The sequence below is a fragment of the Mastigoproctus giganteus genome, chromosome 5 (assembly GCF_048544385.1).
Source record: "Mastigoproctus giganteus isolate SK-2022 chromosome 5, ASM4854438v1, whole genome shotgun sequence".
Lineage (NCBI taxonomy): Eukaryota > Metazoa > Arthropoda > Arachnida > Uropygi > Thelyphonidae > Mastigoproctus > Mastigoproctus giganteus.
In genome coordinates this window covers 2,181,925-2,202,369 of record NC_143579.1, presented here as the reverse complement: position 1 = coordinate 2,202,369, position 20,445 = coordinate 2,181,925, and the positions used below count along the sequence as shown (strand labels likewise).

General features: G+C 39.3%; 1 protein-coding gene across 2 annotated transcripts in view; it reads left to right on the top strand.

The window, feature by feature from the left end:
• Positions 1 to 20,445, top strand: part of Mer (ezrin/radixin/moesin family protein merlin) — a 514,590-nt gene that overhangs the window by 327,969 nt on the left and 166,176 nt on the right. For both annotated transcript variants that reach the window (XM_090373044.1, XM_090373043.1), the window contains one exon: positions 14,950 to 15,081. In XM_090373044.1, coding sequence (XP_090229170.1) covers positions 14,950 to 15,081 — 132 coding nt within the window. The remainder of the gene's footprint in view (positions 1 to 14,949; positions 15,082 to 20,445) is intronic.

Sequence of the window (20,445 nt, the reverse complement as noted above, 5' to 3'; positions counted from 1 at the left end):
GTGTCTTGAAGTATATACATCTGGTGTAGGAGGAGTCTGAAAAAAGTCATTGTTCTGCTACAGTGAGATTGAGAATAATTATCACTACAAGTATACTATAGATGTTTGATAATCTAAATGCTGTGAACTACAGTATAGTGATGACTTTCATCATTTAACAAATGTTTGAAAATAGTACCTAAATAAAATAAAGAGGATTTGGGGAAGGGGGGAACCTTTTTCCTTTCATATACCATTCACTAATGCTTCTCCTGGTTACAAGCAAAAACCCATTTGAAACAGAAATATTGTGGAAAAAAACTGGCAGATATTCTAAAAGTAGAAAATAATTCTACATTGGTGATCAGAACCTAAGGAACAAACAAAAAACTTAAAAAAAGAAAACAACTTTCATTAGATTATGACAAAACTTTTGTAAATTTGTTTTAATAATATACAAAAGGTGAACAATTTTATCTAAACTTAAATTTATGCGAATGCATTCATAAGCAAAAAAATGGTGCATATATAATCCATGGAAACATTAGCATTAGAAGAGGCATTTGATGCAAGAAAGCAAGCTTATGCAGAATCAGCCGGCGCCTCCGTAGCCAGGTGGGAAGGAGCAGCAGTGCGTAGCACACGCTTCTTGATTAGACCGGGATTCGAGCCCGTCACCACCAAATACAGAGGATGCGGAAAGGTCAGGGAATGACCACCGCATATCTCGGAGCAATATGGCCTTAGTTGCTAATGCTCCTAAAAACCAAATAACAAGCAGAATCAGCCAAAAAAAAAAAAAAAAAAAAACCACTTCCACGTCACCCCTCTGTTCGTTCAAAATACCTGTCCAGCTGAGCCTTAAACTTATTTAGGCTATCAACTTCCACGACAAGGGATGGAAGTCTGTTCCACCAACCAACCACCCCCTGGCTAAAGGCAAATTTCCGCACATCTATCACATATGTCTTTCCTCAATTTGAATTTATGCCCTCTCGGGTGATTATTCTGAGCAAGAGGACGAATCCCATCAGCATTGAGCATGCTAAAACCATTCAAGGCTTTATACACCTCTACTAGATCACCTCGCTGGTGCCTAGTCTCCAGACACTGTAATTTGCAAAACTTAAGCCTTTCTTCTAAGAGCACCCCCTTTGTTCCATTCACTACTCTTGTTGCCCTTCGCTGTACTCGTTCCAGCAGCTCTACATCCTTCTTGAAATGAGGCCTCCAGACCTGTATACAGTACTCTAGGTGTGGCCTGACCATTGCCTTCTAGAAGGGATTAATCACCTCTTTATCCCTGCTAGAAAAATTCCTATATATCATTGACAATACACCATGAGCTACTCTTGCAGCCCGTCTGCACTGCTCAGAGAACTTCATATCTGCCTGCACAACCACCCCCAGGTCCCTTTCATTCTCTACCACTGTCAGTGTAGTACCACAGAGTTGATACGTTGCTCTGCGGTTGCTGTTTCCCATATGTAGTACTTATTTTGTCAATGTTAAACTTCATTTGCCACCTCGAAGCCCATCTGCTCAACCTTTCCAGATCCTGTTGCAGCAGCATATTGTCAGTAGTACCCTTGACAACCCTGCCAACCTTCGTATCGTCTGCAAACTTGGACGTTAAGCTTGATATACCATCATCAATATCATTTATAAATACAGAAAATAAAAATGGAACCAATACTGAACCCTAAGGGACTCCACTAATAACATTAGTCCACGATGAGCAGTGTCCATTGATTACCACTCTCTGTCTCCTCCCCCTTAACCACCCATTCATCCATAGCAGCAATTTGCCTCCAGTGCCACACTGCTCCAATTTGTGCAGAAGTGTTCCATGTGCAACAGTATCAAAAGCCTCTCTAAGATCCAAGTATATAATATTAAAGTTATTCCCTGTATCCAGATCTTTTGTGACTGCATCATAGTATCCAATCAAATTGGTCAGGCAAGACTTACCCTTAACAAAACCATGCTGTGTCCGAGCTATAACTGAAGTCTTGTCTAGATGATCCTGCAGTGCTTCTTTAACCAGTGCCTCCATTATTTTTCCTGGAACAGAAGTTAAACTCAGAGGTCTATAATTACTTGTGTCGGCTTTTGATCCTCCTTTGTGAATTGGGGTCACATTTGCACATCTCCAGTCTGTGGGTACCTCCCCTGAGTCCAAGGAAGCTCTCATAATTATGACTAAGGGTTTGCTTACTTCCTTTGCTGCCTCCTTTAATATAACTGGATAGATCCCATCCACCCCGGGTGCCTTTCTTGTATTTATCTTCAACAATTTCTCCTCCACTTTACTCTCAGTTATTACAAAATCACTTAGCTTCCTGTTAGAGTTTGATAAACTTCTGGCACTACCCTCACTAAATAACTCCTCATGTGTGAATGTCGATGAAAAATATTCATTTAGTTTGTTAGCTACCTGAGCAGGATCATCAACAGTTGACCCATCGATATCAAGTGGACCAATCTGATTCATCCCCCTTCCTTCTAGAGTTTACATAAGTAAAGAACTCTTTGCTGTTTTTCTTTGCATCACTTTGCCAAAGATTTCTCGTAATCTGCCTTCGCTTGCCTAACCTCCTTTGTAGTTTGGTTACAGATCAACTTATATCTATCATAGGCTTCTGTGTCATGTGTTAATTTGTATGTATCCCATGCATGTTTATTCTCTGCCATATGCCTCATCAGTTCATCTGACCTCCATTTAGGCCTAAACCTTGAACAATATTTCTTAGTTGGTATGTAAAGCCTAGTTGCTTCCAAGTTGAATGCGTCCCATTTTGCATTTGCTGTTGGTAACATCATCAGTTGGTCCCACTGTATAGAGTTTAAATACTGTCTCAGTCCATCGTAGTCGCCTTTACGAAAGCAATAACCCTTCCCTTTACCCCTAATGGTAGTCACCTCTTTGAGTAAATCCCACTTCAGCACACTGTGATCACTGCCACCTAGTGGTTCATTTATCTGCAGATTCTTAATGCATGAAGAATCACTGCTGATAATCAAATCAAGAGTATTCTTCCCTCTAGTTGCCTCCTGAACATGCTGATTTAGAAAACAATCATCCAATAAATCCACAAAAGCCTGTGAGTGACCAGCTCCCAAATTCCAGTCAATATCTGGGAAATTAAAATCTCCCATAAGACTCTGATTTACTGGCCCACTCTATTTCCCTGTACAGTATCTTATTATACTCATCAGAGTCATTAGGCCTATAGCACACTCCCTCTCTCAATTGTGATCTCCCAATGCTTATGTCACACCAAACTGACTCGACACTGCACTGTCCAGTGATGTCCACTGGCTTCACTTTCTTGGATTTTATGTATTTCTTAACTAATAGCATAACCCCTCCTCCCTTCCTATCTAGTCTATCCTTTCTGTAGACATTGTACTCCCCAAATTCCAGTTCTGCATTCCTTATATCTGTGTGGCACCACGTCTCTGATATCCCAATAATATCTGCCTTTGATGTTTTGAGCAATACCTCAAATTCATCAAATTTATTTACTAAACTCCTAGCATTGGTGTACACGCAAGTATACATGCATCTCTTTCTATTCTTAGCTACCCTAACACAACCCATGTGTTTACTTGTACCACAATGACTCCCAGCAGTCTCTGAAATATCCTGCATCTTGTTTTTCAGGCTTCTGCTCATTCCAATAGAAGCAGTGCAAGAATCTCTTTCACCTCTGCCAGTGGCTACTGTTAATCTATTCGTCTTTGTCTCCCCCCAAGCTAGCAGTTTTCCGACCCACCTCACACTGCCTCGATAGCATCAGCAAATATTCTTGCACAATATTTGTGATATTTTTCAGCCTGGACTGTACTTGTTAACAGGAGAGATTGCTTCTACAGGGATGGGATACACTTAAATAGAAAGGGTGCAAGAATTTTTGCTGATGCTGTCGAGGCAGTGTTAGGTGGGTTGGAAAACTGCTAGCTTGGGGGGAGACAAAGACCAATAGATTGACAGTAGCCACTGGCAGAGGTGAAAGAGATTCTTGCACTGCTTCTATTAGAATGAGCAGAAGCCTGAAAAACAAGATGCATGGTATTTCAGAGACTGCTGGGAGCCATTGTGGTACAAGTAAACACATGGGTTGTGTTAGTGTAGCTAAGAATAGAAACAGGTGCAGGTATACTTGCGTGTACACCAATGCTAGGAGTTTAGTAAATAAATTTGATGAATTTGAGGTATTGCTCAAAACATCGAAGGCAGATATTGTTGGGATATCAGAGACGTGGTGTCACACAGATATAAGGGATGCGGAACTGCAATTTGGGGAGTACAACGTCTACAGAAAGGATAGACAGGATAGGAAGGGGGGAGGTGTTATGCTATTAGTTAAGAAACACATAAAAACCAAGGAAGTGAAGCCAGTCGACATCGCTGGACAGTGCAGTGTGGAGTCAGTTTGGTGTGACATAAACATTGGGAGATCAAAATTGAGAGTAGGAGTGTGCTATAGGCCTAATGACTCTGATGAGTATAATAAGGAACTGTACAGGGAAATAGAATGGGCCAGTAAATCAGAGTGTCTTATAATGGGAGATTTTAATTTCCCAGATATTGACTGGAATTTGGGGGCTGGATACTCACACACTAGCAGGGCTTTTGTGGATTTATTGGATGATTGTTTTCTACATCAGCATGTTCGGGAGGCAACTAGAGGGAGCAATACTCTTGATTTGATTATCAGCAGTGATTCTTCATGCATTAAGAATCTGCAGATAAATGAACCACTAGGTGGCAGTGATCGCAGTGTGCTGAAGTGGGATTTACTCAAAGAGGTAACTACTATTAGGGGTAAAGGGAAGGGTTATTGCTTCCGTAAAGGCGACTACGATGGACTGAGACAGTATTTAAATTCTATACAGTGGGACCAACTGATGATGTTACCAACAGCAAATTCAAAATGGGAAGCATTCAAAGAACTTATCTTGGAAGCTACTAGGCTTTACATACCAACTAAGAAATATTGTTCAAGGTTTAGGCCAAAATGGATGTCAGATGAACTAATGAGGCATATGGCAGAGAAGAAAAATGCATGGGATACTTACAAATTAACACATGACACAGAAGCCTATGATAGATACAAGTTGATATGCAACCAAGTTACAAAGGAGGTTAGGCAGGCGAAGGCAGTTTACGAGAAATCCTTGGCAAGGGATGCAAAGAAAAACAGCAAAGAGTTCTTTACTTATGTAAACTCTAGAAGGAGAGGGATGAATCAGATTGGTCCTCTTGATATTGATGGGTCAAGTGTTGATGATCCTGCTCAGGTAGCTAACAAACTAAATGAATATTTTGCATCGACATTCACACATGAGGAGTTATTCAGCGAGGGGAATGCCAGAGGTGTATTCAACTCTAGCAGTAAGTTACAGAATCTTGAAATAACTGGGAGTAAAGTGGAGGAGAAACTGTTGAAGATAAACACAAGAAAGGCACCCGGGGTGGATGGGATCTATCCAGTTATATTAAAGGAGGCAGCAAAGGAAGTAAGCAAACCCTTAGCCATAATTATGAGAGCTTCCTTGGACTCAGGGGAGGTACCCATAGACTGGAAATGTGCAAATGTGACCCCAATTCACCAAGGAGGATCAAAGGCTGACACAAGTAATTATAGACATGTGAGCTTAACTTCTGTTCCAGGAAAATTAATGGAGGCACTGGTTAAAGAAGCACTGCAGGATCATTTAGACAAGACTTCAGTTATAGCTCAGACACAGCATGGTTTTGTTAAGGGGAAGTCTTGCCTGACCAACTTGATTGGATACTATGATGCAGTCACAAAAGAACTGGATGCAGGGAATAACTTTGATATTATATACTTGGATCTTAGAAAGGCTTTTGATACTGTTGCACATGGAAGACTGCTACACAAATTGGAGCAGTGTGACATTGGAGGCAAATTACTGCTATGGATAAAGGGGTGGTTGAGGGGGAGAAGACAGAGAGTGGTAATCAATGGACACTGCTCATCGTGGACTGATGTTATTAGTGGAGTCCCTCAGGGCTCAGTGTTGGGTCCATTATTGTTTTCTGTATTTATAAATGATATTGATGATGGTATATCGGGATTAATGTCCAAGTTTGCAGACGATACAAAGGTTGGCAGGGTTGTCAAGGACACTACTGACACTATGCTGCTGCAACAGGATCTGGAAAGGTTGAGCAGATGGGCTGAGAGGTGGCAAATGAAGTTTAACATTGACAAATGTAAAGTACTACACATGGGAAACAGCAACCCCAGAGCAACGTATCAACTCTGTGGTACAACACTGACAGTGGTAGAGAATGAAAGGGACTTGGGGGTGGTTGTGCAGGCAGATATGAAGTTCTCTGAGCAGTGCAGACGGGCTGCAAGAGTAGCTCATGGAGTATTGTCAATGATATACAGGAATTTTTCCAGCAGGGATAAGGAGGTGATTATTCCATTGTATAAGGCGATGGTCAGGCCACACCTAGAGTACTGTATACAGGTCTGGAGGCCTCATTTCAAGAAGGATGTAGAGCTGCTGGAACGAGTACAGAGAAGGGCAACAAGATTAGTGAATGGAACAAAGGGGTGCTCTTACGAAGAACGGCTTAAGTTTTGCAAATTACAGTGTCTGGAGACTAGGCACCAGCGAGGTGATCTGATAGAGGTGTATAAAGCCTTGAATGGTTTAAGCATGCTCAATGCTGATGGGATTCTTCCTCTAGCTCAGAATAATCACCTGAGAGGGCATAAATTCAAATTGAGGAAAGACAGATGTAGGATAGACGTGCGGAAATTTGCCTTTAGCCAGCGGGTGGTTGGTTGGTGGAACAGACTTCCATCCCTTGTGGTGGAGGTTGATAGCCTAAATAAGTTTAAGGCTCAGCTGGACAGGTATTTTGAACGAACGGAGGGGTGAAGTGGAAGTGGTTTTTTTTTTTTTTTTTGGCTGATGCTGCATAAGCTTGCTTTCTTGCATCAAATGCCTCTACTAATGCTAATGCTAATGCTAATATGATTCAAGATAGTTTAATAGTTGGTGGTTAATGGATTCTCTGTTACTTTGGAAAGAGAAGAATAAGTGCAATGGGAATGGAAGGATCTATCACTTTTTTTAGTAACTTACTGGATATCAAGAAAATTTCAAGCAGAAGAAAAAAAAAAAGTGAAAACTAACAGGAGTAAGCTCAAGATCGCAGGCTTTGAGAATAAATGGAGAAATGCCATCAGGACCTGGAGCTTTCTTGGCATCAAGATGTTCAAAATTCTTTTGCCATCTATTTGATCAGTAAATTACAAGAGGCACTGAATGGGTTCTACTGTGAATGGTGGGAATGGTTTACCAAGATCGCCAATACCCAAGTTCTTTATCTTTAGAACTATCAGCTTTTAACAGAGGTTGAAGTAGAGATTAGCAAAAGGTGTGGCTGATAGTTTTGACAAGAAACCAAAAGCAAGTTTTCTACTCGTAGTCTGTTCAGAATCTAGTTTGGACTGATTAATAACTGCTTTGAAATTGTTGCAAGCTTTAGTATAGGCAGAAAATGAACCTGAAGATTTGAATGCAAGCCAATTGCAATATGCAACATTCTTATCTTGAGAAGCTTTAGTGCATTTATTGGAAAACCAAGGTTTAGTATAGTTTATTTGGATTTTAGCAAGGCAGACTTGTTCCCTCTTGAAAGGTTACTATTTAAGATAAAATGGGTCAGGATTACTGGAAGGCAGAGGGTTGTGATCAATGGATATTCTTCAGATTAGTGTAATGTCAGAAGTGGCTTTACAAAGAATCACTTCTTGAACCACTGTTGTTTCTGATTTTCATAAATGACATTGATGAAGGGATAAGATGTGCGATATCAAAATTTCAGACAATGTAAAGATTAGGAAAGTCATTAATGATCAGTGCTGAGGGGCTCTCCTTCATGATGACTTGGTCAAGCTTCAAGAATGGTCAGAAAAGTGGCAGTAATGTTTTAATGCAGACTAAATGCAAGGTCTTACATTTGGGGAATACAATCCCAAATTAACTTATACATTTGGTGGAATTGAATTAAAAGCAGTAGAGGAAGAAAGGGATGTGGGAGTTGTGATACAGGTAGATATGAAGCATATTCTCACAGCAGTACAAACAGATGGCTGGGAAACCTCATGGTGTCCTATCAATGATTTATTGAACAATATCCTATAGAGATAGGGAGGTCATAATTACACTGTATAAGGCAGTTGTAAGGCAATATCTGGAATACTATGCCCAAGTATGGAGACCTGATCTGAAAAAAGACATTGAGTTTTTTGAAATGTTCAAAGATGGACAACTTGCACAGTGTGATCGGCAAAAGGCTGTCTGTACAAGGTAAGACTGATTTCTGGACTATAGAGCTTGGCAACTAGCCATCTTAGGGGAGACCTGATTATGGTTAATAAGTTCTGAGAGAGGGTTAGTAAAATGAATGTAGATGGAATTCCAGAACTAGGGTGTAAATTAAAATTACAGGGGAAGAGGTTTAGACTAGAGGTTTGGGGAATGAGTTGTTGATTACTAGAACAAGTTTCCTTAGGAGGTAGTTGAGGTTAACAATTTGAAGAAATTCAAAAGTCAACTGGATAGTTAACGTATGTGTTTTTTTTTTTTTTTTTTTATGAGAACCCCAAACACAAGAGGTATTAGAACCTATAGTACTTAGTACCGTGCTTGGGTTGGATGTCTGGAAGATGAAAGAAGATATTTGTTGACATTGGACTTTGAAATTCTGTAGAATGTAATTTTCAGGAAATACGTATGAAGGAAGATGAAAAGATGGTTCTCTGAGTTTGAAGTTGTACAGTAAATGGATGTTGGCTGGTGGCAGTAAATGTTCTGACTGTTTTGAAAGAGCGAGCAGGACTTATAGAAGCGAATTCAGAAGAACTGTTCCACGGGCACAGTTCTTCTGAACTGTGCCCGTGGAAGTATCTGTAGAAAAGGCAAGCAGCAGAAACAGAATGTCTATGAGACAGAGAGTTGAGAGAACTCTGTTAGAGATAAGTCATTAATTAACCTAATTGCCCTTTTCTGAATGGAATCTAGTAGCCTGAGAGGAGTTTTGGGGGCACTGCCCCAGATGTGGGAACAATGTTCCATGGTAAGGCAGACTTGTGATTTGTACAGAGTGAACAGCTGTTTGGAAGAAAAGTAATGCCGAAAGGAAAAGAGAAAACCAAGTTTTTTAGAAGCAGAGGAAGCAATATTTGTAATATGCTTGTGCCAAAAGAGATGAGAAGTCAGGATAATCCCCAAAATAGATATATCACCTTTCCTAGAAATCGGAGTGCACCAAAAATAAGCATAGGAGCTGAAGAATCCTTTTTGCAAGATATAAGGCAGGACTGAGTTTTAGAAGGATTGAAACCACCTAAGTTGTCTTTGCCCCACTGGAGAATTTTCTGGAAATTGGCATTTAAGGAATTGGTAATGGATATTCGAGAAGTTGAAGCTGATTGAGCAGGGCAAGGTTTCTCAAACTGGATAATGGAATGCAATGTGCTATCATCGGCAAAACTATGGATAAGATTTCCAGTCAATGGAAGAAGGATGAGATGTAATGTACAAGAGGAAAAGAGTGGGGGAAAGAACGGAACCTTGGGGGACACCGTGGAGAAGTTAGAAGACATAGAGCCATCTACCATCAATCTCAGTGAGCGATCAAAGAGAAAACTGGATAACCAATTACAAAGAACAGTTAGCAAACCATAAGGTAGAACCTCATTTAGAAGTCCTTTATGCAACACGATCAAAAGCCTTTGAGATGTCAAGAGAAACTGCTTGTGTTTCACAAAACTTTTCCATTGAATTTGTCCATAAATGAGTAACATATGCCAGAATATCACCATTGGATCGACACTGATGGAATCCATACTGGGGATCGTTGATCAAATGGAAGGTTTCTAGATAGTTTTAAGAGTTGGCAGTTAATTGATTTCTCCATTACTTTAGAAATAGTAGAAGTAATTGGATGGGAGGGATCTGTCATAGAGCCATCTACCATCAATCTCAGTGAGCGATCAAAGAGAAAACTGGATAACCAATTACAAAGAACAGTTAGCAAACCATAAGGTAGAACCTCATTTAGAAGTCCTTTATGCAACACGATCAAAAGCCTTTGAGATGTCAAGAGAAACTGCTTGTGTTTCACAAAACTTTTCCATTGAATTTGTCCATAAATGAGTAACATATGCCAGAATATCACCAGTGGATCGACACTGATGGAATCCATACTGGGGATCGTTGATCAAATGGAAGGTTTCTAGATAGTTTTAAGAGTTGGCAGTTAATTGATTTCTCCATTACTTTAGAAATAGTAGAAGTAATTGGATGGGAGGGATCTGTCACCCTTTTTTGGAACTTGCTGGATATGAGCAAATTTCCAAGCAGAAGGAAAAACACCTTTGGAATAAGAAAGTGAAAAAAAGGCGGCAAAGAACAGGAGTAAATTCAGGAGCACAGGTTTTGAGAACAAGTGGAGAAACACCATCAGGACCTGGAGCTTTCTGAGCATTAAGATTTGTCAAAATCCTTCTGACATCTTTTTGACGGAAGACCACAGGAATGGTGGAAGGTGTTTTACCAAGATCATTAATACATGAGTTGGAAGAAAAATGGAATGCTAGCAGGTCAACTTTATCCTTAGCTGAAGTGAAAATAGAATCATCTGGTTTTGACATATGTGAGAGCAGAGATGGGTAAATGTTGCGGCCAATAGCTTTGGATAAAAGACCAGAATTCTTGGCTACCATTATGGCAAGAAGCAAGTTTTCCACTCCTAGCCTGTTCAAAATCTAGTTTGGACTGATTAATAACTGCTTTACAACTGTTGCGAGCTTTGGTGTAGACAGAAAATGGAACTGAAGAATTGGAAACAAGCCAATTACGATATGCAACGTTCTTCTCTTGGACAGCCTTAGCACATTTATTGGAAAACCAAGGTTTAGATAAAGGACGAGATTTTAAAGTGGAGTGTGGGATAAAGGATTCCATTCCTGCAAGAATAATTTCACTGACACGATCTGAGCAAACGTTGACATCAGAAGTTTTGAAACAGTAATCCGACCAAGGAAAAGAAGAAATGAAGTCTCGCAGGCCATCCCATTTTGCAATCTTGTAAGGCCAAACAACACGAGGTTAGGAATAACCATGAGATAAAGGCTCCATTGGAGAAAAGACAATCGCCAAGTTGCGATCTGAGGTGCCTAAAGGACCACTCACTTTGACTATGTACTTAGAAGGGTTGTTTGTGAGAAAAAGATCAAACGTGTTGGCTGTATGGTTAGGATTGTCCGGTAATCTGGTAGGTAAATGAACAGTCTGTGTGAGGTCATTGGTAATTGCAAAAGCTTCAACATCTCGACCAGCTGGGTCTGTGTAACAGGAGAACGGAAGCTAGCTGGAGTTGTGAACATTAAAATCACCAAGGAAAATTACCTCACTGTTAGCAACGTTGGACTGGAGAAAGTCAAGTTGCAAAGAGAGGAAGTCAAAGAGCTCCAGATGATTAGTGGAGTTAGGAAAATGGTAGAGACAGCAGATGAATTTGACAGAATGAGATAGAGAGATTTTAAGCTAGAGAAGGTCAAAAATAGGAGATTCCAAATTACCAAGTCTCTGACAGGGAATATCAGAACGGACATATGCACGAGTACCACCTTTTAGATGAAAGGAATCATACAGCAAATAATTTGGGCAACTGAGATGAGCTGTAGTTGAATGAACTGATAAGTGAGATCCTGTCAGAAAATTACATGGTGTTTGGCATGTGGAAATGGACATCATTGAGATTATAACTGAGACCACATATATTTGTAAAATGGACTAGGAATTGTTTGGGAGATTTAGATCTTTTCGCTGATAAGTTAACTATTAGTTTGACAATTAATGGTCTGTTCAATAGTAAGAAATGTGCGGAGGATATGCTGTATGAAGTAATGAAATTTTGGATATGGCATACACATGGTAAGAATGTACCCAGATCCTTGACATAACATGGCCTTGACAGTTATGTCAAGGATCCCCCCCCCCCGCATACACACTACTCGGACTCCCTCTAGTCAGTATCTAGCAGAGTAGTAGCAAGATTATACACTAGCTGATCCGGAAGCTTCCTGGAAAGTTACCAATAAGTTGGTCTGGTGTACTAAGTTGTGGCCTGCCTGCAAGCACCGTTTTATTGCTGTAGTCTCAAAATATAAGGAAGTTTGGATTTCGCCATGATGTCCATCATAACTTCAAAAGACATCAGTTATACTGCATGATGGTGGAAGAGATTGTGAAGGGTTGACTGGAATGTAAGTTACTCTGGAGACAAACATGGATTCCACCACATCAAGCCTCCAATAAGCAATCTGGTAATATTGCACAGGTTGATGAGGATAATCTACCACCTAGCATTGCTTAGTAACACAGAGGAGTGGCATTCCTCCACGTGGTTTGGGCTCCACACCTCAATCCCTGCTTATGTTGGTTCACACCTGGTGGTTACCGATAGTGTGCTTGTGCATTGAGGTTATACCCAGAATTACTAACAGTCCTACCATCGTGAAGGTTCAAGCAGAGGATTTGGCTGACACAGACTGTCCAGACTTCACCGAAATTGGGTCCACTTGACTTGAATGTCACTCCAATATCAGTTCCATCAGCGTTTTTGACTCCCAGGTAGGTATAACTAGGTAGCAGTGTCCATTGAACCATCCTTTTATCCGTTTTGCCCTTAATGCCATACTGCCCCAATTTGTACAGTAGCCTTCCATGTGCAACAGTATCAAAAACTTTCCTGAAATCCAAGTATATGATATCAAAATTATCTTTTGCATCCAGTTCCTTTGTGACCACATCGTAGTATCCATTCACATTGGTCAGACAAGACATCCCCTAACAAACACTTGCTATATCTGAATTATCACTGCAGTCTTCTCTAGATGATCCTGCAATGCTTCTTTAACCCATGAGACCACCTGTAACAGGAGTAAAAGTAACAGGGTTGTAATTACGCATGTCACCCTTTGAACCCCTTTGTGAATTGGAGATACATTTGAACATCTCCCATCTGTGGGGATCTCCCCTGATTTCAAGCATGCTCTCATAATTATGGCCAATGGTTTGCTGTGACTACCTTTGCCACCGCTTCTAATATAACTGGATAGATCCCATCCACTCTAGGTGCCTTTGTTATGTTTAACTTCAACAATTTCTCCTTCACTTTGCTTTGCTGTTATTATAACATCATTTAGCTACATGTAAGAGTTTAATAAGCTTCTGTCCTCCACTTCCCTACAGAATTCCTCATGTGTGAATATAGATGCAAAATACTCATTGTTTCTCAACTATCTGAGCAGCTTCGTCTAAAGTTGAACCATCAATATCAGATGGACCAATTTGATTCAACACTTTCATTCTAGAGTTTACATAAGTAAAGGAATCTTTGCTGTTTTTCTTTCCACATGCCAAATATTTCTTGTAATCTGCTTTCGCTTGTCTAACCTCCTTTGTGACCTGATTTCAGGCTAGCTTATATCTACCATAGGCTTCTGAGTTGCCTGATAGTTTATACTCATCCCATGCATTTTTCTTCTCTGCCACGAGTCTCATTAGTTCAATCTTATATCCATTTGGGCCTAAACCTAGATTTAGGTTTATTCCAAGATTACTTCCTTGATTGCTTACCACTTAGAATTTGCTGTTGGTAACATCATCAGTTGGTCCCATTGCATATAATTGAAAAACAGTCTGAGATCATAGATACATTTATGAAAGCAGAAACTCTTCCCTGTAACCCTGATGTAGTTGCATCTTTAAGTAAATCCCACATCAGTACCCTGTGATCACTTCCAGCTAGTGGTTCCTCTATCTGCAAATTCTTAAAACACAAATAATCACAGTTGATAATCAAATCAAGAGTATTATTCCCTCTAGTTGCCTTTCGAATATGCTGTTGTAGAAAACAATCATCCAATAAATCCACAAAAGTCATGATAGTGTGCGAGGGACCAACCCACAAGTTCCAGTCAATATCTGGGAAGTTAAAATCTCACATTATAAGACAATCGGATTTACTGGCCTACTATTTATCTGTACAGTTGTTCGCTGTACTCATCACAGTCATTAGGCCAATAACCACTCGTACTCTCATTTTTGCTTTTCCAGTGCTTATGTTACACTAAAATGACTGAACATTGCACTGTCCACCATTGTCAGCTGGATGCACTGCGGTAGATATTATATGTTTCTTAACTAATAGCATAAATACTACTCCTCCTACTCCTCCTCCCTTCGTATCCTGTCTGTCCTTTCAGTATTCATTGTAATTCCCAAAATCCAATCCTGCATTCCTTATATCTGTGTGGATCCTTAAGGCTGATAGGGTGTGGGATCAGTTAGTTTTGTTTTTACCATTCATGAGAATGGAAACATTTAACTTTGTTTTTACTATTCAGGAGAATGGAAACATTTAGTTTTTTTTATTTAATATATATATTTTTTTTGTTTTTGTTTGATGCAGCAAAAGCTTGGGGCTTCCTTTTTCAAATAATTTCCCTAATACCCATATATGCTAAAAGAAAATGTTTTGTTGCCATTGTTTGATTTAGATGATTGTTTTCCACATGTAGTCTATAGTATAAAATCATTAATAATATAGTTATCTTTAATGATTGTAAGAGTATTGTTTATCAAGTTATACAACAGAAATTTTTATTTGGAATGAGAAAGTGGCACTCAAGGTTGCCCAAGTGCACTTGTTACAGTGTTGTATGACCTTAGTCTCTATTGTTAATCGTGTGAGAAGAACATGTTAAAGTCATTATCTTACTTTCTCTTGATTTTGTTGTTGGTCAAGGGATTTGTCAGAGTTTAATTGAATTGACGTTTTGTGGATGTATCACAACATGATAAAAATTCACTCTTTTTATTTGTCTTTTTTTTTTCTTGAAGAGACGTTCAGAAGAAACTGCCGAATTACTTGCAGAAAAGGCTCGAATAGCAGAAGAAGAAGCCCTTCTTTTAACTCAAAAAGCTGCAGAAGCTGAAGCCGAGATACAGAGAGTTAAGATTAGTGCCATAAAGGTAATATTGCCTTAACTAGTAAGTTATACTTAAGTTGGACAGAATAATATGAACCTTGTCTCAATGGATAGTTAGGCAACTTGTTGTCCTAATAATAGATTTCATTTACCATATTTAAGTGTTCATAAGCATCAGGAAAATGTTAGCATTAAGCAAAGTTGAAAGATGGAAAGATGGCCATGTTTTTGCTCTTTTGCTACATCAGCCAAAAAAAGTTGGTGGATGTTACAAGGTCTTTTCTGTTTTTGTAACATAATTCACTTTAAAAATCTTCAACATAGTCTGCTTTATGACTGCTAAAGCATTATTATCATTAAGCAGATGTTGCATGAAAGCAAGCTGATACACAATCAGCAAAAAAAAAAAAAAACCCCAACACTTCCCATATAACCTGTACACTCTAACAGATTGTATAATTCCTATATAATTCCACTCCTTGAAAGCAAATTTCTGCCCATCTATCCTGCAACCATCCTTAATTTGAATTTATGCCTTCTCATGTGTAGTCTGAGCAAGAGGAAAGATTGTTCCCATTATTACTGAGCTTGCTTACTCAATCCATTCAAAGCCTTGAACATCTCAATCATAGGGTTTGGCGCATTATAGCCATAGCTGCTGATGCGCCAATAAAAACTCAATCAATCAATCAATCAACATCTCAATCAGATTACTTCTGAGGTGCCTAGTTTGCAGAACTGGAGCCTTTCCATGTCAGACACCCTTTTGCCTCTCTCACTAATCTTGTTTCTTTTCACATACAGTCAGTCCTCGTATAACATGTGTTTACACTACACGAATTCGATCATACACGATTTATAAATATGGCAACGATATCTTATATAACATGAACAAAATTTGCTTATGCACAATTCACCTTTGTGTTTACAAGAAATGGCAGCCGAACGCAGAATCACCCCAACTGAACGCAGCACTATAGGAATGAAGAGAAGATTCTGAAAATGTATTTATGTGTTTTATATCAGTGAAGGGGAAACACATTTCACCATAATAATGTAAAAAGCAACACAATTCCAGCTATCAGTATAATCGAAAATGCAATTAGATCGAGTTTACTACCAGTTTATAACAGATTCCACTAGCAGAAATGCAACTGGAAATTGTTTTTATTGTTTTATGGTAGTAACCCCCTAGAAATGTGCTTTAGTAAAATGTGAAGTGTTAATAGTGTATCTCTGCCTTTACAGTGTTGTTATTCAGTTGCTACACACACGCAGTTTTGTTTATGTGTATCAAGCGTGCCTCCTCGTTTTGTAATTGTGCTGTGTTCCCTAAAAATGAGTAAAATACTTAAAAGGTGTGAAAAGGAAGCGTCCTGATGAAGACACTGCAGATTCAGAGAGAAAAAGAAAAGCAATATCAATAAACATAGGCGGACTGGGTCAAAAATTCTTACCCGGGAAAATTTGTAGTGGCTTCATACTATGGTTTATGGCCAAAATCACACTGGCCTCCGGCCCGCAGGGTTCCCCCCGGTAAGGCTTATGGCCAGTCCGCCTCTGTCAATAGAGAAAAAATATGAAATTGTGAAATGCTTTGAGCGAAATGAAAGGCCATATGATATTGCACGTGCTACAGACAATGAGGCAACGCCGAGAATTACAAAGAATGCAGAGAAAATAAAAACAACTTTCATAGCAGGAACAATTCAGTGTAATTAAAATCCATTAGATTAAGACACAAAGAATTGGAAGAGATGGAACGGCTGTCATCTGTTTGGATAGAAAATCAAACAAAAAACAAGTTTTCTTATGATAGAAGCAAAAGCATTAGCAATATTTTATTACGTAATAGTCGTAATAAAATACTTACATATTTTACTACGATTATTTATTGTGTTTGGTAATGTTTTGGTTAAAAATGTGTGTTCAATCTTGGGTGGCCGGCACCTAACCCTATTTTTCCCATAGGGCCTGTTTATATTGCACGAGGGTTTCTAGGAACACAACTATCGTGCTATACGAGAACTGACTGTATTTCTAGTTCCACTAACCAACTTAACACCTCAACTGCTTTGCATCCTAGTGGCACTGCTCCTACCTCCCTGTGGTAGGGTTGGAAACCTTAGCAGAAATGTCCTCTTGCCTTATGCTGTTAGTTAAGAAACACATAAAATCTATGGAAGAGCATCAGTTGACATGGATGGACAGTGCAATATTGAGTCAGTTTGGTGTGACATAAACACTGGGAAAGCAGAAATGAGGGTAGGAGTTTGTTACAGGCCCAATGAATCTGATGAGTACAATGAACAGTTATACAGAGAAATAGAGTGAGCCAGTAAAGTAGAGTGTCTTATAATGGGGGATTTTAACTTCCCAGATATAGACTGGAACTTGTGGATTGGTCACTTGCACACTACCAAGTCACTACCAGGTTTTCTACAGAGCATGTTAGAAAGGCAACAAGAGAAGTAACACTCTTGATCTGATTATCAGCAGTGATTATTCATGCATAAAGAATTTACAGATAAAGGAACCACTAGGTGGCAGTGATCACAGTGTACTGATGTGTGATTTACATAAAGATGTAACTACCATCAGGGGTAAAGGGAAGGGTTTCTCCTTTCATAAAGGTAATCAATGGATACTGCTCTCCGTGGACTGATGTTATTAGTGGTGTCCCTCAGGGTTTGGTGTTGGGCCTGCTTTCAAGGAATTAGTTTTGGAAGCTACTAGGCTTTTTGTTACAACTAAGAAATACTGCTCTATGTTTAGGCCCAAATGGATGTCAGATGAACTAATGAGACTCGTGGCAGAGAAGAAAAATTATCTGGTGACATAGAAGGCTATTGCATATATAAGCTAGTCTGTAATCAAGTCACAAAGGAGGTTAGAAAAGCGAAGGCAGATTGTATCAATGGTTTGACTGTAGGTCATCATTCTCAGATAGCTGCCAAACTAAATGAGTATTTTGCATATACATTCACACATGAGGAGTTAATCAAGGAGGTGAGGGCCAGATGTGTATCAAACTCTAACAGGGAGTTAAATGATTTTGTAAAAACTGAGAGCAAAGTGGAGAAGAAACTGTTGAAGCTTAAACATAAAAAAGGCACCTGGGGTAGATTGGATCTATCCCAGTTATATTAAAGGAGGCAGCAAAGGAAGTAAGCAAACTCTTAGCCATAATTATGAGAGCTTCCTTGGACTCAGAGGAGGTCCCCATAGACAGAGGTGTGCAAATGTATCACCAATTCACAAAGGGGATTCAAAAGGTAACACAAGTAACTATAGACCTGTTAGTTTAATTTGTGGTCCTAGGATCACTGGTTAAAGAAGCACGGGTTAAAGAAAGACTGCAGTAATAGTTAATACACAGCATGGATTTGTTAAAGGAAGGTCTTCTCTGACAAATGTGATTGGATGCTATGATGTAGTCACAAAGGAACTGAATGCCAAAAATAATTTTGATATCATATTCTTGGATTTCAGGAAACCTTTTGATAATGCTGCACACAGAAGACTACTGTACAGGTTGGAGCAGTATGGCATTTAGAGCAAGTTGCTACAATGGATAAAAGGATGGTTAGGTATACAAAGAGAGTGGTAATCAATGGGTACTGCTCTATGTGGACTAATGTTAGGTTCAGTGTTAGGCCCATTGTTGTTTTGTATATTTATCAATGATATTGATGAAGGTATATCTAGCTTAATCTCAAAGTTTGCAGATGATACAAAGGTTTGCAGGGTTGTTAATAACAGTAATGACAGTATGCTGCTGCAACAGGATCTGGAAACGTTAGGTAGATGGGCTGAGAAGTGGCAACTGAAGTTAAACATTGACAGTAGGTAGCAGTAACCCCTGATAAATGTACTAACTGTGTAGTGTTACACTCAAGGTATTGGAGAATGAAAGAGACCTGGAATTAATTGTGCAGTCAGATATGAAGTTTTCTGAGCAGTGCACAGAGGCTGCCAGAGTAGGTCATGTGGTCTTGTCAGTGATATACAGGAATTTTGCGAGCAGGGCTAAGGAAATGATTATCCCCTTGTAAAAGGCAATGGTCAGGCCACACCTTGATTTAGGATGTAGAGTTGCTAGAATGAGTATAGAGAAGTGCAACAAGATTAGTGAGGGTGACGAAGGGGTGTTCTTACAAAGAAACAGCTTACGTTCTGCAAAAAAATTGCCCCTTCTGGAGGCTAGGCACTTGCAAGGCGATCTGATTCAGGTGTATAAGGCCTTGAATGTAGATGGGATTCTTTCTCTTTCTCGGATGTGCGGAAGTTTGCCTTTAGCCAGTAGGTAGTTGTTGCTAGAGCAAAGTTCCATCTTTTGTTGTGAAAGTTGATTGCTTAAATAAATTCAAGGCAGAACTAATGGGGAGGTTTTTTTTTTTTTTTTTTTTTTGGCTGATGCTGTATAAGCCTGCTTCCTTTTTTTACATCGTGTGCCTCTACTAATGCTAATGCTAAAAAAGGTCTAAAAGGAGCAAATATGGTACAAACACAGATCATCAAACTACTAATTGAACTACCAGAAAACTAGATGAAATTAGTCCATATTCAGCAGCTAAGCAACAAAAGACAGAGACACTCCTCATAGTCACACTATGGTTCTTAATTATACCTTAGAAGAATAAACTACCCATAGGAAGTTTGTCAGTATTTCAGATTCAAAAAACTCTTGAAAGCATAGCTAGTTCCCCTAATCAGGGGATCTACATTGACCAAAAGCAAGCAGAGCATTTAATGATAGCAAGAACTTTTGGAGAAATTCCAGTAACAGTTACCCCTCATTTCACACTGTACAGCTCGAAAGGAGTAATTGCGGAATGGGATCCCAATGTTCCCAAAGATGAAAGAAGAGTTGAAAGATCAAGGAGTTAGTCAAGTCAAAAGAATAGCAATTAAAAGAGCAGGAGAAATTATCCCAATGAGGAATATAATTCTAACCTTTAATAGTTCAAAACCACCAAAAACTGTAAAAGCTGGATACCTAAACTGTTCACTGAGACCATATATTCCAAACCCTGTCCGATGTTTTGTCAGTATGGACACTCTCAAGCAGTATGCACAGGGTTTGCTATCTGCAGGTTGCAAGAACATAGACAGGTGCAAAATTCAAGATTTCCATCTGCAAAGGAGAACATAGTGCCTAATCAAAAAAATGTGAAGAGTGGAAGAGAATACAAAAATATAAAGCAGAAAATAATGTAATATACCAAGAAGCTAAAAAAACAATAGAAGCACAATTTACAAATAGCAGATAGACCATCGTAGGCACAAGTAAAACAAACGTATAGAACAATGGAAACAGACAGAAGTAATGATCTAGTTGACATAGATGGACAGTGCGATGTTGAGTGAGTTTTGTGTGACATAAGCACTGGGAAAGCAAAAATAA